This window comes from Etheostoma spectabile, chromosome 9, assembly GCF_008692095.1.
Source record: "Etheostoma spectabile isolate EspeVRDwgs_2016 chromosome 9, UIUC_Espe_1.0, whole genome shotgun sequence".
NCBI classification, from domain to species: domain Eukaryota; kingdom Metazoa; phylum Chordata; class Actinopteri; order Perciformes; family Percidae; genus Etheostoma; species Etheostoma spectabile.
Window position 1 is genome coordinate 24,915,590 of NC_045741.1, and position 23,004 is coordinate 24,938,593.

Genomic DNA, 23,004 nt, shown 5'->3' on the forward strand with positions numbered 1-23,004 from the left:
CCAACTAAAAAGGACACACTTCAAGATTAAAGACACGCGTCCACATAACAAGAGACTAAGGTCTGAGTCCAAGTTACAGATGCATGGAACAGCTTTTACACCAAGACATTCAATTTCACAAAAGCCGTCAATAATAAGTCTAATGGCGTTTTAGACATTAATATGCCATATGCCTGATCCTGACCGCTGATGCGCATCCACAGTCTATGGAACGGTAATCATGAAGTTGATGAAGCACTGGAGATCGCGCATGAATTAGTCTAACGTGCTATAATGTCCCCCAACAGTCGCTTTAACAGCGGAGCATTTAACTGTTATATGCGCGTATGAGAATATAAAACTGGACTTATTAATTTGCCATGCATTAACAGAAACACCAAACCGTCTAACAACCTCATTTACACCACACACGCTCAACTGACTCCTAATACAGCCTACTAATCTATAATAAAGTTATAATAAATCTATTAAAGCTTTCCTTATCCAACAAACCCCCGACCGGTGATTCGCAGCGTTCCTCATCTGAAGAGAGCAGACCTGCAGGGAACCTGGCTAGACCTGGACCGTGGAGCAGTGGCACGGAGCTGTCCGCGTGGGTGTGTGTGTGTGTGTGTGTGTGTGTGTGTGTGTGTGTGTGTGTGTGTGTGTGTGTGTGTAGTAGTAGTAGCCTACACGTAGGATCTGTAGCAACCAAACGACACATTGCTTTAAAATGAATATAAATTAGTTCGGAGAATTTCGGGGGCTGGGTTAAGGAACTCGTGACGTCGCCGGCTCGACGTCCTGTGACTGTGGATTCAACCAAGAGCAGGGGGGGTTGGATCACTATGAAACAATTTCCTGCATTATTTTACAAAATAATTCATATTATTTCACTCATTCAAACACTAGATTTAAGCAGTGTTTACTGTAGAAATCCGAATGTGCCATCCGCGCTACAATAACCGCTCCGGAAAGAAGTTCTTTTCACCACAAGTGAAAAAAACGTCCCACCCCCGTCACGGGACAGTGGTACGGTCTCGGGCTCAAATTCCGAGAATTGAGCTCGTCTGATTCTTAGAACTGGGGTTCTTAGAAGTGGTGATGCAAGAAGTTTCTAGGAAAGCGCTACCAGGTGATTTTTTTAAATTCCTTTTTTGCACTAATTTGGCGCGAAGTGATTATGTACTGTGTGTTGCTATGTTTTAGACAGCTTAACATTAGTGCTGTTAGGGTGTGTAAAGCCAGGGCTATGTGTGTGACATGTCTGCTGCCGGGCTCGGGGCTGGGAAGTGGAGCCCGGGTGACAGCCTCGCGCTGCGCCGTGCCGTGCCGCGCCGTGCCGCGCCGCTCTCCGGACTCAACATCTGCCGGAGTTAGCTGGTCCGTTTGGACCGGGGGGGGGCAGACAGCAGTCTCCCCCGCTGCACCGACACACAGTCATGTTGTAACGATGTAATAATGCTCGGGTTAGATGACTGCAGCCCGAGGAGAGTCGGGGGATTGTAAGGGGGTCTAGGGTACCAGGGCAGCGACAGGGGTCTCGGGGTGCTAACACGGTCCGTGCAGCCCCCGCTGAGCGCTCAGTGTCCGGCCAGGTGTCAGAGCCTCTCCGCCGGCAGCATGGAGCCTCGGCTCAGCCGAGCGCTGCTGTTACCGTAACACTGGAGCGGAAACATTGGTGTTGGGGTGTGTGTGTGTGAGTGTGTGTGTGTGTGAGTGTGTGTGTTTCCACGGCAGAGAGGCTACAACACGTCGTCGCACCAACTTGTGTTTCCACTGTGACACACTGTTTTACTGAGACGCGCGCGGAGTTGGTTCAGCTTTCCTGCAAAGTGTTGCCTCCTGTCTGACCCGGAATCCGAGGGTTCCGGGTCCTGCTCAGGGCCACTTATCAATAAGACTATGTTTAATAAAAGAAAGGCTCTATGGGCTGCCTGCTGTCATTTAAACTGACAAACTGCGATGGGGCAGATTGACTGAAGTTATGTGGCCCAGTTGCAGTCCTCATAATTAATTTTCTGAAAATGTAGTGAATTACTCGGCAGCAGTGTCACTAACTGGAGGTCAGAACTCGGTCCCTTTGGATCAGAGGAGATCCAGAGGATATCAAGTCTATTTAGGCTGCGTTCTGTCCTGCTTCTATTTTCGGACGTGTCCAGTTACAGACTTCAGTCTTCACATTCAGTCCAAGATGCTGTCATAAATCCGCCTGCGTGCTATGAGCCCTTTCTGCCTGGAGTTCGTTAAATCCTAGTTTTCACGCCCTTACAGTGATTGGCCTAGACAAGCAGTACAGCATATAGTATTAGTATTACAGCATAAAGTATTTCTGATTCTGATAGGTGTGATATAATGGCTGGGCAGGTCCCAGGTCCGACCCCCAACAAGAAAACTGTAGTTATCGTGAAGATTCCGGACATGCTGCGGTAGAAAGGACACCTCCTAGTCTGAGTGTTATTTGGGAAGTTTCAGCAGGCTGCGTCCTGACTTCATGAGCTCGTGCTGCAGGCAGGCACACCAACCTTTGTCCGCTGGGCTGAAATCAGAGGAAATAAAAGGACAGAGCGGCTCATTTAGACCAATAATACTCAGGGCATCTAATGCTGTTTATTATACAAATATGGGATATTATTACTTCATTATTATTTTCATATATGTTTATTATCGAAAACAAAATCCGTTATTATAGAATTGTGTCATAAATCCTTTTTTGTGTTCCAGTCTGTCAGAATGTGATGACCTTTTCCCTTCATCTTCACTTGTTATTTTAACTTGTCAACCAGTGGTTTAGAAAGGGGGGGGGGATTGAAATGTCTAGACAGTGTTTATTTAATAAATGGCGCCGCCTTGTGGAGGAACACTGATAAACACCTTGTGAGGATCAGAACTAATTTCAGCCTAATTCCTTCACTTGAAGAAGACCAGTTCTTCAGCATCGAAGCAGGTGGCTGAGTCGTGGCGTCGACCTACCAGGGCACTGTTTTTGTGAATAATAATAAATTATGTCTAAGTCTTTTTTGTTTTAATTGCAGAACTTGACAAAATGGCTTGCGCAGCAGACAGCTGCATACAATTCACACGCCATGCAAGTGATGTCCTGCTCAACCTGAACCGGCTGCGTAGCAGAGACATTCTCACAGACGTCACTATCCTGGTCAACAGACAGCAGTTCCGTGCACACAAGACCGTCCTCATGGCTTGCAGGTGCGTGTTGTTCAGGCCGAGTTTTAGGAGCCAGTCTTTCTGTTGCAGTTTAAAGATGATGTGATTGACCTTTGTATGCTCCGTCTGCAGTGGGCTGTTTTACACCATCTTTACTGACTCCCACAAGTGCAACCTTAATGCCATCAGTCTGGATCCGAAGGTGGACCCAGAGGGCTTTGCCATCCTGCTGGAGTTCATGTACACCTCCCGTCTCACCCTAAAGGAGAGTCTGATTATGGCCATCATGAACACGGCCATCTACCTGCAGATGGACCATGTTGTGGACACCTGCCACAGATTCATCAAGTCCAGGTAGGCAGAACAAGGTTTTAGTCAAATTCATCATTTTCAGCATCTGTGGTGTTTTTTGTTTTTGTTTTTAAGCTTCTCATTCTAATTACAGTGATCCGGCTGCCAAGCTGCCCAGAGATGAGTTTCTGATCAGTCCCTTGGTTCTACCTCAGGATGTCCATGCTTACCGGCCCCACGATGTTGTCGACAGTTTGCACAGCCGCGTGACTCCATTCAGGGATGGGAGGCCCTACGGCTCAAACATTTTCAACGGGGTCAGCACCCCCAGCAACTACCCTTTCTACGGGCAGTTTCCCATGCCAGGATTCCCTTTCCCACTCTGCAAGCTGACTGATGCCAAAAACTCTTTTGCTGACCTCTCTAAGAGTGGGATCCACCACAAGCATTGTTCTCCACATGACGGCGCCAACCTCATCAGGGCAGAATACACCAGGGCGGTCGGCACCAGCTCCTCCAGCACCTACGCCTCCAGGGAGGTAGGGAGAGACGACGACATGCGGAAGGAAAGCCACGAGGGGTTCAACCAGTCTATCGCTCTCGGCACAAGAAAGCGTGCGTTTCCTGTGCTGACCCTGGAGCACCAGAGAGACTCTGGAAAAGATCCTCAGGCAGAGGAAGACCTGATCCATCAGCACTACCCCCTGGGAATCTCCTCCGCTGGACGCAAGAGCCTCATGAGCAGCCCACAGAGCCCCCTCAAATCAGACTGCCAGCCCAACTCCCCAACAGAGTCCAGCAGTAGCAAGAACGCCGGCCTGTCCCACGCTGCCGGACTGCAAGCTCCGCAGGGTACCCAGGACCCCAAATCTCGCAACTGGAAAAAGTACAAGTTCATCGTGCTGAATCAGAGTGCTAAAGAAGATGAGGCGGGGCTGCGGGATCCCGGGCTTCGTTCCCCTCAGCGCCTCGGCCTGCCGCCCTACCTCCACCCCAGCGACTCGGAGAACCTCGAGCCGCAAACCACAAGCAAGAGCAGCGATCACAGCGAGGACCTGCCTGTGCCCCAGGCCAGTCGTCTCAACAATATCATTAACAGGTGAGGGGGGAGGGGTTCATGCACATAGTGGCATCTTTTTGATAATGTGCAACAAGAAAATTTCAATTTGACATGTGACAAGCATCACTGACGTGCTGGAAGGATTTTGAGGAAATGAAGGAAGATATCATATGTGCGGAGGGTTTAATGGTCAATGCTTGTTATGCATTTAGTTTACAGTTTGCTGCTCTGGATTTTGGACATTCACCGGGATTATTTTAGGAACTTTATTTTGGAATGACATTTGATTTAAAATATTTATATGAGACACTTACAGTATTGCATTTGTTTAGCTCTGATTTGAGGTCTGACTTGAAGTATTTGTTGTGTGCCTACAGTGCACTGGAGGGGTCATTGAGGAACGGGGACAGCCACCCCCCACACTACTTGAGCCGCCTGAACTGCTCGACCTGCGGCACGCCGTCCCCAAAGCACTCCGAAGTGTGTCCCAACACCTCCAGGACCCGTCTGGCAGAGGACATGGCCGAGCTGCACTCAGAATACTCCGACTCCAGTTGTGGTGAGTTTAAGATGGATATTAAATATCAAATCAACAATGGTGTATGTATCATTCAGGGCTAGAGGTCTGAACTTTTTGACTATGATTTCTCCTGAACAGAAAACGGGACTTTCTTCTGTAATGAATGTGACTCCAAGTTTGCCGAAGACGAAGCGCTGAAACAACACATGCTCCAAGTGCACAGCGACAAGCCATACAAGTGTGACCGCTGCCAAGCTGCTTTCCGCTACAAGGGCAATCTTGCAAGCCACAAGACTGTCCACACAGGTACATCTAAGATTAATTTGGCGGTCTGTCAAGTCTATGCTCCTTTGCTGCTCCATTCAAACGTTTCTTTTCCTCTGATTCCCTGTGCTCAGGAGAGAAGCCGTATCGCTGTAATATCTGTGGTGCTCAGTTCAACAGACCAGCTAACCTCAAGACTCACACTCGCATCCACTCAGGAGAGAAGCCATACAAATGTGAGACGTGTGGAGCTCGTTTTGTACAGGTAATAACACGCTAAAACGAAACTGGCCTTATATAAAAATTATCTGAGCTAATAGTACTAACTATGAGTGGGTATCGTCATTTTCAGCTTAACATAAGTACAGGCAGTTACAGGGAAGAACAGCCTTAACGCTGTTTTGGCTTTTATACAATGCGTACTAATATGTGAGTCTGTGTGCGGGAAGAACTACTTCCCCAAGACTAGTTTGCATCGGTTCCGGTGCTGTCAGATAGTTTGACTCAAGCCGATGTGTTGTCTTGTGATTTAGGTTGCTCATCTCCGTGCCCATGTGCTGATCCACACGGGGGAGAAGCCATATCCCTGTGAGATCTGCGGCACACGCTTCCGTCACCTGCAGACGCTGAAGAGCCACCTGCGCATACACACAGGAGAAAAGCCCTACCATGTAGGTTGACGTCTACTCTTATTTCACTTCCTAAAAAGTTACAAAATCATACAATAAGCAGCCAACCCTCATAAAATGCTGAGAAATAAAAGTTGCGCCGCTTTCCTTTTCAGTGTGAGAAATGCAACTTGCACTTCCGCCACAAGAGTCAGCTGCGGCTGCATCTTCGACAGAAGCACGGCGCCATCACCAACACAAAGATCCAGTACCGCATGTCGACGGCTGACGTGCCCACTGACTTGACGAAGGCATGCTGAGCAGCTTTAATGGAGGCAATCTTGACCTTGGCATTTAAAGACCCCAACTTGTACAATCATCCAAAATTGTAGTGCCACACTGTGTTCATTAGACAAATAAATTGGCTGTGTACGCCATTCTAAACGGGTTTCCACTACATGTGAACGTAGAGCCACTTATGGCATCTTAGTCACTTTATTGTTTCTATATAGATATAAATATATATATATGTGTATATGTTGGGAGTGTTTCTAAGCTTTGAAGGTACATATATAAAGCTTTATTTTGTTGAGAAGGATGGAATGTAAACTAATCTGTTTTTTGAAAATACAGTATTTTATATCAGAGAACTTACTTTTCTGAAAGTATTGAACATTTTGATTGACGGGTGGTACATATATTTTAAGATTCCGAGATTTGCGGCTGTATAGGGTTGTCTATACATTTTTATGTAGATGTACGTACATGTTGCACCATGTCAAGTTGCCATATTCATGTGACGAGGGAAAAAAATGTCCCAATGTAATTGGATTTAGTCTAAAACATATCAGATGAAGGCTGCTGTCTGATGAGGTTATGCATGAGGTACTCTATTACCGTTGTCAGCGCACATGAAGTGGACAACGGCATAACTATTGTGACATATTGTGTAATTCTATCTGTGGGATTGCTCTCTGCTGGCAGAGCCAATCCAAGTGTTGAAATGCATTTCAAGGTACTGCTTTGTTCTGACCAAGAAAATATTTTGCTTTAAGTGTATTTGTATAGATGTGACTTTTGTTTGTGTTTATTTGTTTTCCATAAGTGAAGGTTTACAGTTTTGTCTTTGTTCTAGATCCTACAGTAAAATTGTGCGAGTATCAATATTTTTGGTTTGTACATACACTGTGTATTCAATGTGCCTTTCTCTCTATGGTGTCTGAATTCTTCTATTCAGCCCAGCTCTATTAAGGTACAACTCAAGGACATCACTTGTCCTATACCCCGTGTGTGTGTGTGTGTGTGTGTGTGTGTATATGTGTGTATATATATTTTTAAATGCTTGTCACCAACCTTAAAACATGCAAATTCATCATTGTACATCTCCAGGACTTCTTTTGGGATTAGGCTTTTTTAACTGCATTAAATTGTTGTACAATGGTATAGATGTATGAATGTAAAATAAAGGTATTGGATTTCTATGTATTAATAGATTTGAGTTTGTCATATTACAAACGGGAAATGACGCAGGATATACGCTACGGGCACACAATTTTAACATCTTTACAGAAATTTTGTTTGACGGATAAAAACTACTAGCGGACATAACTTGTAGATCAGATGCAAAATTAAAAAACGATATATAACTACTAAATAAACATAGTTCATAGCTGGAACCTGCAGGCACGTTCAAACTTTACAAATCAGAAGATTGTAACTTTAGTCTTAGTTTAATCTAACTGGAGCCACAAAATACCTGTTTTGTAAATAGCAACAATAAAAGATCATAAATAAAGCACAAAGATAGCTGGATTCCTGCAGATGTTGACCAGAAGTCATGTTTTAATAGTTTCTATTCATACTCTTAAACCACACCTTCCCTCAGGTGTAAGATCAAAAGTACAGCAAGCAACTACGGCTCAGTAACAGCCACACGTTACTGTACACCGTGCAGTACAAGTACACAGGCTGCTACAGGCACAGCCCCGGGTCAGGAATGTCAGATACACAGCAATATCCATCTAGTTTGATGGAAATATAAACAGACCGTATACTTATTTGCACGTATTAAACTTGTATGCTGTCAAGGCTTTACTATTATCTCATGTATTTTCAGTTTATTCTGATTTGGATAACTAACACAAGGGGTTCTCATTTTTATTCAGAAAATGACTTTCTTCCATGATCACAGCTCAGAGCAACGTTTGTTTCTATCGTTTGAAAAGGCCCAAACTAAAATCTTTAAAGGACTTTATACATGTCACATGAATGACAATAACATGATCAAAATGTAATAAAATAGCTTTTTATTTTTGAAGTGGCATAACAAAAAGTCATACTCTTTAAAGATAAGCAAGAGTGGTTGTATTATGCAACAGAAAAACTACAACAGATGTTTACCTCTACGGGGCTCAAACTGGAATTCAGTTCTCTTTCTTTTAAGAAAAACAAAGGACGGTATCAGCTGAAGGGCGCTGCGCGGCCTCGGAGCTGAAGACCATTTCCAATAATTAGTCTTTTGCAAATGATTGATCACTAACGTCTGGAATGCGATTAAGTTCTCTGTGAAAGTACAGGGAAAGGTCCAATGCTGCCTAATTACAAGAGCTGCACAAACTGGATCTTCTTTAAATCAACTCAAAACTCGTATGTACTCATTATTCACCGTCTCAAACCCCCCCCCCCCCGTTTCCGGTCGATCACTGCTTCTGCTGCATGGCTTCTTTCCGTGCAGCGTCTTGCAGCAGCTGAGTGTCCACTTCATCAGCAGGCAGCTGGACGTACCGGACCACAGAGCCCCGGATGAAACAGTTCTTCACCGACAGCTGGAGCACAAGTCAAGTGGGAGTGATAGAATACAAGTTTTATTACATGTGTGTGTGTGTGTGTGTGTGTTTTGTTGCCGCTGGCTTCACTTTCCAATTTGTTGTGGTATAATAAAACTAATAACTAATTTAACTTGTTTTTCTGAACTCATTAAAGCCAAAACATATAAATGTATTGAAACCACTAACTCACATTTGATGAAGGTGCAACATGTGGAAATAAACATAAAAGTATTGGTATTACCAAAACATAAAAGACACATTTTGTGTTTTGCACGTTCAAATTTATACTATGCATAAAACATATATTACTTGTATATTGTTATGTATTCATTTTGTATATGAAGGATGTCTGCATCATACCACTATGTGTGGACATGTGCATGTGTGTGTACACACACTTATTTGCAGGCCCAAACAGAATCAGCTGGTCTCTTATTCCAACACAGGAATAAATTATAATTTCTTTAGCAGACTTCTGAAAACGTCATCACTTCAAATATCACGTTCATAAGCAATTCTCATGAGATTTGGATGTCATGAAATATCAAGGTGATGAAACAAAGATGAGCTGTTAAATAGGGCCGGGATATTCTAGATGTCAAACAGACATTAGCGTTAGAATGTCCTAAAAGCTGAAACGCCCCTGACGGATGGGAGCAGACAGCCAGGCTTACCATGTGTGGGTATTTCTCAGGGTCAGTGACGCTGATGTCTGTCAGCTTGATGTTCAGGTACTGAAACACACAAATGAGTCCATCTCCATTAGAAGTCCTAACTGGGCAGTCAGATAGAAAATGGAACATAAAAAGGAATATAACATAATCATTTCCAACCTGGTCAACAGAATGAAGTGTTCCGCAGATGCTGGAGAGACAAATGTTAGGATTCAAATTATTACAGGCATTTATGAACATCCCATCCTCATATCTACAACTACATTTATTATCATAGTGGAGGTGGATGAATCACCGGTCTCGGTACAAAATAACAATTCCACTTTTTTTTCTTTTTTTTGCAACCTGTTTCGGTAGTGACGTCACACGACATGAAGGTGTTTTGGTGAGGTCTCTCTGCTGCTCCCTATGACGTCACTCTAAGCTAGAGCTCGGGTTACTAGCATGCACCTGGATCACAGTAATGTAGCTACACTGTGGCTAACTAGCCCTCACAGTAGAGGCTAATGCAAACAGTGTAACAAAGTTGCCCGGGTTCACAAAATAGAACTAACCTCAAGTCGTTTTTGAGCTCCACCACCACATCCTTCCCCACCAGCGACTTGAAAAACGAGTAGAAAAGCTGAAAGACAGCTAACGTTAGCATCGTGCTACACGTCGAGCACATTACAGGTTGCATAGATAGCAAAGTAAACCACATGACGCGATACAGTGAACGCCTCACACACTCTTCCTATCAGACATTTGTAGTAAACTGGAAACTAATAAACCCGTTCAAACCCGATGGCTTACCATGTTTGCTGCTGGTTTCTTGTGGCTGTGCGTCTGGTGTTGATGATGCGTCACACTGCGTCATATTGCTGCGACGGAGCACACGTCCGGTGGGTGCATCTGCTGAAGAGCCCCACGGGGGGGCGCCAGAGGCGCGCTCAGGTCGAACCATAGACTGTATAGTGTTGATAATTCTTATTAATATTAACGGTCTATGGTTAGAACCGGCTAACGGACCATAGACCGTGAACGTCCAGTGGATGCTTCAGGCGCTGGTGGGGCCTGCCTCGAGTTCCTTGTAGCTTCGAATGAGAAATGTAAAATGGAAGAGAGTGTCGCTTAGAGTAAGTTCTCGGGCCTGCTGGCCTTGTTGATTGGTAGACTGGAATATTACATAAAAACAGAAAGACACAGGATCCAAAACTAGAGAGGCCAGTGGGATTTACTAGAGTTCTGCTCCCCAACCTTTTTGGCTTATGAACCCTTCAAATGTCGCCATTCGTCCTTGGGGAGTTGGGTTGGGAACCGGAGGGTCGCTGATTCAAGTCCCCCCATTTGGACCAAAGTATAGTGTTGGACTAGTAGCTGGAGAGGTGCCAGTTCACCTCCTGGGCACTGCCAAGGTGCTCTTGAGCAAGGCACCAAACCTCCAACTGCTCGGGGCACCTTTCCATGGGCAGCCCCCCCCCACTCTGACATCACTCCATTAGTGCATGTATAGGACCTGAGCATGTGCCCCCCCAACCCGGGCATTTTGCCAGAAGAAGACCCAGCAAGGTCCAAACATCGCCTTTGCATTAAATATGGGAGCATAAAGAAGTGTTTTGGCCATGACATTTTTTTCACAATATGTAAGGTAGCCATCCATAGATACAGTTATGGTTTTACTGTGACACATTTTAACATAAAAACTTGATTTATAAATGTTGCTTAGTATTGTGTGCATTATAAAAAGATATGTCTAACGGCTCTAGACAGCCCACATACTATTGTAGGCCCAGGTTGATGTGCAACTCACTTTTATACAATGTCTGCAGTAGGGGTCCCTGCTCCATCTCTTTTTCAGCTGAGGGGTCCTTGGCCTAGGAAACGTTGAAGACCCTATAGGGTCTTCAACGTTTCCTTATAACGTGTCCTAGAAGTGTCCTTATAACGTTTCCTTATAATATACGTGTCTTATGAGACCTGGCCTAAGACGTAGAAGCTTGGAGAGATGTGTGGAAAATAGATTGATGACGTTTTGTGTGGCAGAGGCAAATTCCTTCTTTCATCACATGATCCCTGACCCTGCAATTCATCTTTTGGCCCCTGGGATCGCCTGGAACCCCACGTTGAGAACCACTGTACTATTACTACTATCAGATTTAGTATGCATAATCCTCTAAATTGTTCAAATCAGCAGCCATTATGTAACCAGTGAATGCAAAGTTCAACTCACAATTACACACATCTGATTAAACAAAATAACACAATAAAATAGGAGTTGATGGTTCTATATTTGCGATACTGTGCTGGGCTACTGCATGCAGTTCTCCATGAGCAACAGCAGATGGGAGCAGTGGAGTGCAGCAGACCTGGATGCAGCTCCGCTGCAGACTCCCACCCGGGTTTATTTACACTTTCACAGGCACTGATTATGACAGGAGGTCGTGATGAAGGTCTAAAGTAACAAAATAAAGCTACATTCATTTAAGCATTTATTGTACATATTAATGGAAAACATGTAAGACAATACTGTGCACTAAACATTCGTTAGGTACTGTATAGTGTAAAAAAAATCAAATGTAACACATCTGTATTCATAAGCAGAGTTTAATTCCAAACCAACCTCTCAATGCGAGCAGAAAATCTAAAATCTAAAAAAGTCTAAAAATGTTTATATCACTTTAAATGAAAAATTTGACATTTTAGAGAAGGCATTTTTGTTACAGCACCAATGAATTGGACTTGACTAGCTGAGGCATTTATGTATTTAATGTTTCCAATAATGCAGAGCAGAAAGCTGTCCAGTCATGCTGACCACGGCTGCAGCCTGGTCTCACTTCACAGGTCGGCCATCTTCATCATCGTCAGGATGCACTACAGAGAGACAGAGAGTCTTCATCAGCATGTGTTTGATTTTTAGAGCTGAGTATCGTGCAAACATTTTCAACAAACCCCAAAATTTAATACATCAAAAAACAATCTTAGAAATTTTGAAACCGTTTTAAAATCTTATCTTGTATCAAATTTTATAAGATTATAAAATTTATTTGAACAAAAAGAAATTACAACATTACACATTAAATCTTCCTGCATGCGTGCATGATGTGTAGACAGCCAATCAGCAGCATTGTAAGATGGAGGTAGACGCCTGCTGCAGGCTCATTGGCTAACTGACGCTGATGAGATTGACTCATATTTGTTATTGAATGGGAGTAATTTGGTAGGGCTGCCCATTTTTTCGAAATCGCAACATTGACTAATGCAATCCAAATAGCAGCGGGGTGCAATATTTGTTAAAGGCAAAATATGTGTGAAAACATTCTAAGTTAGGTTTCATGGTGCTCGGAGATATCCTGCTAAATCATATCTTACAGATTAAAGAAAACATCTTTGCTTGGTACAGATCAAAAATAGCATTCTTATCATGTACATGTTTTTTACATTTTAACATTATTTAAAGAAAATGATAATAATAATAAAAAATCATTCCCTCCAATATTGTGAATCTTATCACAATTGCAATATCAGTCAAAATAATCGTAATTAGATATTTTCCTCATATCATACAGCTCTACCATTTGATGGATGCCTTACCCAGCACTAAATATCTTCGTTGGGGAATTTAAGACTAATGAGTCGTGAGAGGAACAGAGACGTCCTTACTGTCTTTGTGGGGGCTGTAGCTGGCCAGGTCTTGCTGGTGGTCTGTGTTTGCTGGGGAGTTCAGAGTTGTCCCTGGGGTTCTGGGGCTCCGGCATGCCCGGCCGGGACTTAGAAGGTACAGGAGGCCGGCTGAGTGCCATCCCCCCATCTGAGCGTGACGGCACCACTGGTTTCTTGTATGTTGAGGGATGCGAGGTGATGGGGGCTGTGGGCTGAGGCCTAGTCTCAGAGAGGGTGAAGGAGCGGTTGCGTGGGGTGGGCAGCGGGGGGCGATCAGAGTCTCCATCTGCTGGTTTGGAGCTTGTAAAAACGGGGTCCGGAGGTGTGAGGTGGTCCATCTGCTGATGGTCTGGATCCTTGCCCCAGGATTTTACCCTTGAACCGTATAACGGATTATCAAACATCTCTGACCCCCTTTCATCCTCACCCCTAGGAAACAAAGGGATCCGATTCAGTTTCACTTTCTACCTATTCAGCTATTCATCTCCTGTCCTTTTTACATTAAGATTGGACACTGAGTGTCATTCAAACATGGAAAGAGAAGAACAACAGAAACCGGCACTCACATAGGGGGACTGCGTGCGCCCACATCATAGCCACCCTTCTTGCTGTCTTTACTCCCTTGTCCGGCGAGTGGAAGATTTTTCGGAGGCTTGCTGTAACTCCAACCTTTATCTATCACATTGCCACTTCTGTAGCACACTCCCATGTAACTGGGGTTAGAAATATCATGTGCCTGGGTGACGGAACACCTGTCAACAAGACGACAGAAAATATCACACCCGGAAGTTTGAAAATATCGCAGTAACCACAAGTGAAACAATGTCTTACTTGTTGGCCTCACTGCCTTTGCATTTTGAAGTGACAGTGTCATCCTTTTCGACTTTGATGAAATCTGAAAGCCAGAGTAAAATATTGACGCCACAGGAACTGAAGTAGAAAGCATTTCAATAATAAATTCGGAGCTGATTTCCAGACTCACCGTATAACTTCTCAGTGGGCTTGCCCTCAGAGGTGTGTAACTGAATGCCTCCTGTCAAAGTGCCTGTCTTCTCTCCGTGATGAGTCAGTGTGATCTGGAACTCGGTGTAGCAGAACTGGGCCGCTCGCAGCGCAACACAGCCCTCTCCTTTAGGGAATAAGACACCAGCAAACTGTAAGCACTGCTCAGCTCAACGCATCTGCATTCCAAACTGTGTGGAAGTTCATTACCATATGACTCGTCGCAGTCTGTCGACTTCACACAGATGAGGATGTGCTGGTCCAAAAGGTACTCTGGGTCAGAGATGATAGGGGTGAGCTAAAAGCACAGAGAAGACAAGGACTTTAATGATTAGTTGCCAGAACAAATCATCTAAGCCTGCACTGAAAAGCTCCTTCCAGATTTTACCTCGACTTGGTTGCCAAACCAAACTTTTATTGACCCATCTGAGTGCTCCGTGTTGTCTCCCTCGGATGTCTTGACTGTTTCTGTAGACAATAAAAGAATTGTTTGGTTTTAATCATTAGCCCATTTGGCTACAGTTAGTCCCACAGACTAAAACATACTCTCCAAGCAGCTGGAATGGTATTCGATGAAGAACTTGGTCTTTGATTTTGTCAACAAGGTGGCCACACAGTTCATGATCTGTATCCCACCCTGAGGTGCACTATTTAAGTCTGCAAGAAAAAACCAACAAACAACATTAGCCTATCATTTCGGAGTGTATAACACAGTGTCATCTGCAGTGAGCCTTGAAATGGGTGATCATACCTTGCTTGGAGACAAACTGTGAGGCTACTCCAACTTCAAATGAAGCAAATAATGGTGAGTGGTCACTTGTCATGATGTCATTAGTGCACCCTGAAAGTTGGAAAGTTTGGTGGAATGAGTCTGTCTCATACAATATCATTAAAGGGGCAGTCATTTGCATTACACTTTCATGAAGTTTGGGGACTGACGAGTGCCACATTAAACAAAGAACGGTTAGAATGTGCAGCAGAGGGGGGGGAGTGCCCCTTAAACATGCTAACACTTTACAGGTCCATTTGGTACTAATTTAAATATACAAATTTACAAAAAATATCATATAAATTCATATATTTAAATTAGTAAATTAGTAGTAGAAAATATAAATATCCATTTAAACTTACGTAAACATAAGCCTTTAATTGGAAATTTGACTTTTCATATTATAATTATAAAATAAAAATAATAATAATTGTATATACATAGCACTTTTCAAGCATTGAGATTAAAGTGTTTTCCAGATCAAAAGATGTATTTCTTTTTTGAATTGAAAGCCTGTCTCTAGACAAATTTCCTACTTTTGCTGACCAATGCTGGATTTTTTAGGCTGATACCATTAGTGATGTTTGAGCGTTGGGACCAAATTACGTACTTAGAGGGGCCTTTTACAATAGAAAAAGAAATTACTCTGTGCTCTCTGGTAATCAAACGATGCCAATCTGCTGCCAGAGCCACTGGACTCCAAACTCAATAAACCTGCAAAAAGATATCGGCCTGGCTGACGTTCAGCTGACTAGTGGCGCACCAACTAAAAACTAAAAGATAATTCATTGGAATAGTTTGGTCGAAGTGTAACTGAACACTGTCTCCACTTTCTTTTGAATTCATACCAAAATTACATAGTTCTTTCTGGAACTCTTCCGAGGAAACCCCAGAAAATCATTCAGAAAAGGTAGACCCTGTAACAAATAAAACCCCTCTTAAAAATGGGCATTTGGAATTACTCACCATATGCTTGGCAGGCAACATGAACCAGAGGGTACGACTTCCGCAGGACACGGTCACACCATGAGGGCAAGTTGTATTTTGTCTGTAGAGTTGAAGTCATCATATGTACATAAAAGCTGAATACAACAGTTTCTGCAGAAAGTTTTTATAGCATGATAAAGCCGCTGGAAGGTTATACAATTTCTGCTAGATACATTATCAAACCTTCTTGCTGGTATGGATCAATACAAGAGATCAAAAATCATGAGGTTCTACATGTATAAAAAGGAAATTTGTTAAATTGATCCTGGCGCCTGTAGATGAATGTATCATCCATTTTCTATGAGCCAGAACATACCGTACATTCCCATATATTCACATTTGGACCCAGATGGCATAAGGCCACTGAGAGATGTGTTCAGTGCTGTAGTTGCGTTTGCAGCTTCCTGCAGTATGGGCCATGGCCGGAGCCATACACACACACACACACACACAGGGACACCTGACTAAACATCAGCTTACCCCCGTGGCTTTGGCCTTTGTGTAGGCATACTTCTCTCGCGTGTCTCTTTCAAAGCGATACGTGGGCGCAAACGTGATTTCCTCTTCATCTACATACAAAATAAATAATTATTAAGGAGATGTGTTTTGATTTTTGTATGCATGCCAGCATTTCTTAAACGCATCAGGCGATGAACAGAACAGAGTTGGTAAAAAAACTAAATCACATAAAGGAAAAGCTAAGTTGCACTAAGTTACACACACGTTGCTGTGTGTGTATTAATCAATATTCTCCATGGGCCCTCACCGAAATGCAAGAAGACCTTTCCATCGTTCCTCTCCATGTTGAGCTGGTCTTTGCTGAGGAGTTCCTGGTACTGCTGCTGTTTGATCTTTGTCACAATGTACTCGGCTTCCTGTGAAGGGAAACAGTGCGGAGTAGTGACTTTCCTGCCTCAACGTGTTAGCAGCTGAGAGCCCAGCCACCTGACAACCAGCACACTCTTTTATACAGACCACTCAGTGATGCTGGAGGAGCTTTCATTTCTCCAGTAGACACCATGACAATAACACATTTCACACAATGCATATAAAAAGCAGACACATCATCTATTTGTGAACCTGCTGTTATTAGAAATATTTATAATAGAAGCTCAGTACATTTTGTTCCAAGTACATACAATGTGGTGTATCATATCACATTTGCCTGTCACTTCAATACAGCAAACTGAAGTTGACATCCAACTCACTGTGGAAGGGAACTCAACGCGGTAGTTCAAATCCCCGAGCCAGAAGAGGTGGGTGAACCGATGCGTGATGTCAAACGGATTGATCTTCTTATCGCCCAGATTCAGAAATCGCAGGATGTTGGTGTAGTTTTGATTACGTCTGCAAATACAGCCAAAATCATGGCAAGAACATCACAAATATGATGCAACAAAACAAAAACAAAAAAAGTACAAAAAAAACTTTTTTCAACACTATTTCCCGCATTTACATGTAGTTACATTTATTTTAATCTAGCAAATGACACATTACTATGATGAAAATTTTCAGGATTTCCACATTAATGGTCCTCTAACAAAAACTTTAATGTGTAAAATATATTAATGTCTTCACACTCTTTAAAGCTATAATGCGTAGTTTAGAGGAATTCTAAGTAATGACAACAACACTGTCGGCGCGTCCACATGATACAAGCCTCCTGTGATTGTGACATCATTTTCTAAACATAGCCAGACTGAGAAATCCAGAGAAAGTTGTGTGGCGCTGATGATATAAAGAGTATAATTATTAATTAGAGTCTTAATTAGCTTTGTAGCAACTCATTTGGAAACGGCTTGAATGTAACAGAGGTTTATTAAAGTCAAAAAGTTACGCACTAAAGCTTTAAATCCCAGTTAGTTTTACTGGTAGATAATGTATTTTTATATTTGCAAGAAAGAGTGCCTACTGCCTTATCTTGACTGCTCATTTTAGCAAAATACTTTTCTCATAAAAGTACACCAGCCAGGGCTAATCCTATCTGGAGCAGGTCGCCTTCGAGTTGTGTAACACTTAGAGAAGAAAAAACTGTGAAACTGGAACACTCACAACAATATCTCTAAAATACGTCATTATTTGACGTATATTAGAGACATATATTAGAGACGTATAATGACGTACAATGATGTTAATACGTCATTATTTGACCTCATTTTTTGAAAATACAAAAAAGCATAATATGTCCTCTTAAAACGTCTGCTGCTCACCTGAGCTTCTTCTCACTTCCAGAAGTCAGGTGACTGTTGACAAAGCCAAAAGATGTCCCGTTGAACATGAAGGACACTCCCACTGCTCCCTTGTTTCCTACAAAACAAGCATCACACTGCTGGGTAATTGTTCTATGAACTTATATGAAAGGTCCTTAAAGGTGCAGTAAGTGATCCTGCTCAAAGATTGTTGATATACAACACCCCCCTTAATAAGCTCTGCCCCCCCAGATTCACAGACAGACATTCAAATGCAGCCTCCCCCCGGCCGGCCCCTCCCATCAACTGTTGCTGCTTGTTTCTGATTGGCTGGAACAGTGTTTTGGGCACTCCTTTCTGTTTGCTTCCATTTCACAGCCAGGGCTGTGTATTATATCCATGTTCTATTTTCAGCACACACAGAAAAAAGAGGGCTAGGTGACCGTGACTTTGACAAAACGTGTGTTGGATTAACATCACTTGCTACACCTTTAAAAGGCTTGTAGAGAAGCGGACCTGCTTACCCAGAGTGTTGGCGATCCCCGTCTTCACACTGTCTGAAAAAACGTGGGAGATCCTGTTTTCGTGCTCAGGCTTGGCCAGCACCACGATCCGAATGTTCCACAGAGTGTGGATCGCCACCTGGACGTTAGAAGACGATGCGATGCATTACTGCTCTGCATTCAGTTGGAACTTTGTTACTCTGTCACGGACACTCACTTGTTTAAAGCTGATGTTTGTGATTTTCCGCAGGGCACCTTTCACTATGTCTGCCCACTCCCGCTCGCCCAAAGGATCCTCCTGAGTCCCGATGACGTAAAAATCATGCGGGATGTGATCGGCGGTGTCGTCTCGTGTCTTCCCTTGGCCCTTACACTGAAACCAGGAGTTGATGTTGTGAGGAGGACCGGCATTTCCTGCAGGTTTAAAAAGTATTTGACTGTATCTGTATCTTTGATCTGTAAGGTCGTGAGTTCAAATTGCTTCAAACATTGAAGATGTTAATGCTGTTACCCATGTTCCACGTGCCAACAAACACTGTGATCATGTCAGGTTCAGGCTTTTCAGTGTGTTTGTTCTTCATTTGTTGAAGAAGTTGGCAAAACCCTTCCCTTTTCTAGTGAGACACATATCAAAAACATGATTTCTTATAATGAACACATTTAAACATTATACCTTATGAATTATATGTGCCTTACTTAAAGCCCCTGAAAACATATTTTCCTAATCAGCTACTTACTAGAGCTGTAAATCTCTTTAATACCATTTGAATTTAAATAATTATTTTTGATATTCAAATTATATCATAACATCTAATGTTCAAATTCAACCTATAATTTCTTGTATTATTTACTATGTATCTGTCCACTAGAGGGATTTCCCACATTAGGCCAGAAGGGGCTACGACATCACAGCGCATTGCATTTCTGGCACACCACTTTGTTTACATTCCTTTTTAACCATGAGGACACATGGACCCACAAATTAACAGAACTCTGTAATGAAACAATATCCAACAAGCTTAGTGAAACGCCTCTGTAATAATTGCTAACAATGCTCGGTTAGCACACTGACGTGGTAGTCTCGCATGTCCAGACCTTCCTCTACAGGTCTAAGGAGGCCTGGCTAGTCCACCCAGCATTCCTGGATGGGAGAAAAACCTCCTCTTGTGTATTGGCATTTCTTTCAACCAATCACAATCGCCTTGGGCGGCGCTAAGCGTCGTACGGAGCAACGGTGCCGCTGCAAAATAGCCTCTGGCCCTGCAGAGATCTGAGGAGCAGTTAACCATAGTCCTCCTGAACCCCCCCGGAGGTTAGAACGCCAACACAGAGACAGAGGAAGGAAAACATCTGGCCAAAGCTAGGAGAGCTTCACGGGAGGTTTCTGTGTTTGGGTTCTTCTCTGGGCTCTTTCACTGGTCGGGAGTGGTGGTGTAGTCTAATGGTTGTAGTGGGCATACCGTACTGGATATAAATATTGGCCAGAATCTATCTGCCTTTGGGGGAGGAGGGAGGGGGGCCATATCATAGTGGGGGGGTCTGGGTGTCCTCCCCCTTCATTTCCTGTATTCGAATACACTTTATTTAGCCAATGTGAAGAAGAAAAACACAGATGACAATTTAAAATATATCAAAAATATAATGGAAAGTATGTTGCATTGCATTGGGCATTTTTAAGTGGATGTATGAAACTCCTGGAGCTTTCTTAGTGGGTATACCTGCGTATCACGAAGACTACACCACTGGTCTGAAGCAATAATTACATTATTTTTTGTCATGTGATGTCACATAGCCCTTAATCAGGTTTTAGCAACATTTGAATTGTAGGTTTATGCTAATAAAACCTATAATGTTACAAGACCACAGTCAATCAAATCTGGTCATAGAAAATGTAATAATGATATAGATTTATAACACGGGAAACTCAAATCAAGCAATCTGTTAGGTTGATTGCTGTGGTATAATAAGCATACAATAATTTACACTGACATCAAATTCATCTCACAATTCAGTATCACAAAGCGTCTGAGAAAAGAAAAAAAAAACTTGAATCATACTATGGTTAAACTATTGCTTAATCATACATGATTTAAAAGCAAGTTTTCAGGAGCCTTTTTAACAATTCAAAAGCAAATCAAGTGACCAGATATATTTTACCTTTGTGTCATCAAACACAAACTCTTTACGCAAAATCTTCTCTTTCTCTGTCTCCGCCACGATGACCAGTTTGGCGTGCATCTTCTGGGATTTCACCAACTGCAGGACTGAAGAATGATCACATTACTCTTATTAAAATGAGCCTTGTTGATGGTTTCCAGCACTTGTTAAACTAGAAGGAGGCGGCTTTCACACCTGAGCACCTGGTATTATGTCTGTTCAGACGTGGAGCGCTGGGTTGGAGAGCGCTCCTCCGAGCAAACTCTGCTCCGATTGAAAACGGGGCCTCGATTCGCTTCCGCGTGAACTAGAGTTCTTTCACTTTAGGTGAGAATGCAATCCGACCCAAATATGGGAAGTGAACCAAAGAACAGTGCATTACTAGCCTATGATAACTTTTAAATCCATAACTTAATAAGACCACACAGCGCCTGTCGTCTGTTTGCCAACACACCATCATCAAAATGCAACAATGCGGCAACTTCAACCCCGCATTGCACCACGTCTGTAGAACTACAGGTGTGAAGGCGCCCTAGAGTCCCTTGTTCTCCCCATGTTGGCTAAGTCCTACACCGGCCAAGGTTTGAATCTGTGTCATTTCTTACTTTTGTTGTGCACAAAGAATTTGTCTTCAGGCCCATCTCTCGACTTCTTGAGAAAGAGCTTCCCACTTTCAACATCTACTTTCAGGAACATCTTTGTGGGAATAGCCAGAGATTCTTGCTTGACCTGCAAGTGAAAGAAGAAACAAGTCAAATAAACCTCCGGTCACTGGACATCATTTCAACCCCAAACTGTTATGCAGTTACTGATTTAGAGAAGCACCTCAAACGTAACAAGCGGAATGAGCGATTTCCTTTGACCTCCTTCACATCCACCAGACTCAAATATGGAGCTTTTAGCCTGAAAAAAAAAAAGAAATAGATAAGTGCTATGTCATCTGTAACTGTCATCATCTGTTGGCACATCGATAACCAAGACTGTTCTGACTGGCCAGTCAGTAAAGTCAGTCACTTTACCTTATCTTCTATTGAGTAGAGCAGTTTTGTTAGTTGCTCAAGCCTAAAGGATACAGATTGACCTGAATCACCTGAAATCTGAAAGTAAAGGAAATAGTACATTATGGTAAGAGCTTTGGAGTGTGAATTAAAAAATAATGCAAAGGATCATGGCTGCAACACACTTGTTTTGAAAACTGTCCAATCCCTGGGGAGAGTTGCTGGTCCAATGCTCTATGAAAGACCTCCAAAGCTGGCAGGATGCGGGAAATCTCACTGTCTCAACCAAAGTCAGAACATGATTAAATCACCACTAAACATTGTAATCTACAGAATTTATTCTGCTGAGTGGTGACCACACCTGTTTAGATTCTTGCAGATTGCCGATAGTAGCTTCTGTAGCCCGGGGAGGTTAGGGTAACCATATTGTGCTTGTTCAGCATCCAGGCTGACTGAGGTCCTGAAGTATTCTTGGATAGCTGTTTGGTGTTCCTCTGGTAGTCTGGGAGTGTGGGAACATTTTAAACACTGTTATGTCATTATTCAGCATTATCATTACATCAGGTAACCTCAGCCAAGCACATCCCTGTGTCAAATGATTGCCCACAATCGTTTGAGTTATCACATTGTACACACTACTGTATATACTTTCAGTGCATTATCAGAAACTTTGAATGATGAATCATGTGGCTGAGGTGCATCAGAGCACATTCTGCAAATGTGACCTTACGTGGACAAGTCCATCTGCTGCAGTCTCATCAAGTAGGTGTCTGATAAGGACTTGGGGTCACTGTCTTTCACATCATTGACTGTGAAGTTCCTGGGTGGAAGCTGCGGTGGAAAATTAGTGGCTTCTGCAGGAGAGAGACGTATGGGATGTTTAGGAATTTTTCAATCTTTGAAAGGCACATTTTTACATTATAGCCACTATTTAGTTAAAGTGAAGTTTGACCTTGCTCCTCGTCTACATCCTCCTCCCTCTGGACAGGGTACTGCAGATGTGTGACCAGACCCATGTTAGGACTGTAATATGCCTCCACCAGCTCAGGCAGCATGGAGAAGAACATGTTAGGGACTCCTTCAGATGCCTGAAGGGCAGATCACAGCAGTCACAATCCTCAAACCTCGGCAGAACTGAAATGTCACGTGGAAATGTTTCTGGAAGACCTTTGCGCTTTGTTTTGTTTTTATTACAAAACCAAGAGAAACTTTTATTTTCCATTTGATGTTGTATATGTCTACTTGCACAATCTGTGGCTTCTTCCAAAAGGCTAGTGTTGCAATTGTGTCATCATCTAATGCCACACTTCCACTTCATGGTTTGGCTCGACTCAACTCACTTTTGGTACCAGATGCTTTTCTCTATAACCG

General features: G+C 43.0%; 3 protein-coding genes across 6 annotated transcripts in view; 1 reads left to right on the top strand and 2 right to left on the bottom strand.

The window, feature by feature from the left end:
• Positions 1-7,368, top strand: part of bcl6aa (BCL6A transcription repressor a) — a 16,110-nt gene extending 8,742 nt beyond the window's left edge. Inside the window, exons 1-9 of one of the 2 annotated variants that reach the window (XM_032526239.1) lie at positions 1,010-1,114; positions 3,015-3,186; positions 3,277-3,498; positions 3,590-4,534; positions 4,873-5,054; positions 5,154-5,321; positions 5,414-5,544; positions 5,813-5,950; positions 6,064-7,368. In XM_032526239.1, coding sequence (XP_032382130.1) covers positions 1,084-1,114; positions 3,015-3,186; positions 3,277-3,498; positions 3,590-4,534; positions 4,873-5,054; positions 5,154-5,321; positions 5,414-5,544; positions 5,813-5,950; positions 6,064-6,207 — 2,133 coding nt within the window. In that variant the 5' untranslated portion in view covers positions 1,010-1,083 and the 3' untranslated portion in view covers positions 6,208-7,368. Of the gene's footprint in view, positions 1-1,009; positions 1,115-3,014; positions 3,187-3,276; positions 3,499-3,589; positions 4,535-4,872; positions 5,055-5,153; positions 5,322-5,413; positions 5,545-5,812; positions 5,951-6,063 lie in introns of those variants that run through there. The other variant, XM_032526238.1, reaches the window with a different exon arrangement.
• Positions 7,369-8,173: 805 nt separating this feature from the next.
• Positions 8,174-10,310, bottom strand: smx5. 2 transcript variants are annotated; one of them, XM_032526241.1, is made up of 5 exons: positions 10,182-10,310; positions 9,944-10,011; positions 9,549-9,579; positions 9,390-9,449; positions 8,174-8,712 (listed from the first exon to the last, which is right to left on the bottom strand). In XM_032526241.1, the coding sequence occupies exons 1-5, from the start codon at positions 10,182-10,184 to the stop codon at positions 8,587-8,589; spliced, it is 288 nt and encodes a 95-aa protein (XP_032382132.1). In that variant the 5' UTR covers positions 10,185-10,310; the 3' UTR covers positions 8,174-8,586. The 2 variants fall into 2 exon arrangements, with proteins under 2 accessions (XP_032382132.1, XP_032382131.1); XM_032526240.1 differs by having other exon boundaries at positions 9,390-9,579; positions 10,182-10,309.
• Positions 10,311-11,865: 1,555 nt separating this feature from the next.
• inpp5d (inositol polyphosphate-5-phosphatase D) overlaps positions 11,866-23,004 on the bottom strand; it is a 13,969-nt gene continuing 2,830 nt past the window's right edge. The window contains exons 3-27 of one of the 2 annotated variants that reach the window (XM_032526199.1): positions 22,586-22,721; positions 22,364-22,487; positions 21,995-22,135; positions 21,819-21,909; positions 21,655-21,732; positions 21,461-21,538; positions 21,241-21,364; positions 20,636-20,742; positions 18,990-19,092; positions 18,696-18,892; positions 18,500-18,617; positions 17,997-18,093; positions 16,995-17,133; positions 16,553-16,661; positions 16,267-16,355; positions 15,766-15,847; positions 14,782-14,871; positions 14,577-14,687; positions 14,419-14,498; positions 14,241-14,328; positions 14,011-14,157; positions 13,860-13,923; positions 13,595-13,780; positions 13,029-13,457; positions 11,866-12,239 (exon numbers count right to left, since the gene is read on the bottom strand). In XM_032526199.1, coding sequence (XP_032382090.1) covers positions 12,230-12,239; positions 13,029-13,457; positions 13,595-13,780; positions 13,860-13,923; positions 14,011-14,157; positions 14,241-14,328; positions 14,419-14,498; positions 14,577-14,687; positions 14,782-14,871; positions 15,766-15,847; positions 16,267-16,355; positions 16,553-16,661; positions 16,995-17,133; positions 17,997-18,093; positions 18,500-18,617; positions 18,696-18,892; positions 18,990-19,092; positions 20,636-20,742; positions 21,241-21,364; positions 21,461-21,538; positions 21,655-21,732; positions 21,819-21,909; positions 21,995-22,135; positions 22,364-22,487; positions 22,586-22,721 — 3,018 coding nt within the window. In that variant the 3' untranslated portion in view covers positions 11,866-12,229. Of the gene's footprint in view, positions 12,240-13,028; positions 13,458-13,594; positions 13,781-13,859; positions 13,924-14,010; positions 14,158-14,240; positions 14,329-14,418; positions 14,499-14,576; positions 14,688-14,781; positions 14,872-15,765; positions 15,848-16,266; positions 16,356-16,552; positions 16,662-16,994; positions 17,134-17,996; positions 18,094-18,499; positions 18,618-18,695; positions 18,893-18,989; positions 19,093-20,635; positions 20,743-21,240; positions 21,365-21,460; positions 21,539-21,654; positions 21,733-21,811; positions 21,910-21,994; positions 22,136-22,363; positions 22,488-22,585; positions 22,722-23,004 lie in introns of both variants that reach the window. The other variant, XM_032526200.1, reaches the window with a different exon arrangement.

Excerpts from the sequence above, each read along its gene's own strand:
- smx5 (XM_032526240.1), bottom strand. Across the intron at positions 9,580-9,943 it reads GAGCTCAAAAACGACTTGAG|CATCTGCGGAACACTTCATT; the intron begins GTTAGTTCTATT and ends TTGTCTCTCCAG. Across the intron at positions 8,713-9,389 it reads CTGAGAAATACCCACACATG|CTGTCGGTGAAGAACTGTTT; the intron begins GTAAGCCTGGCT and ends CTTGTGCTCCAG.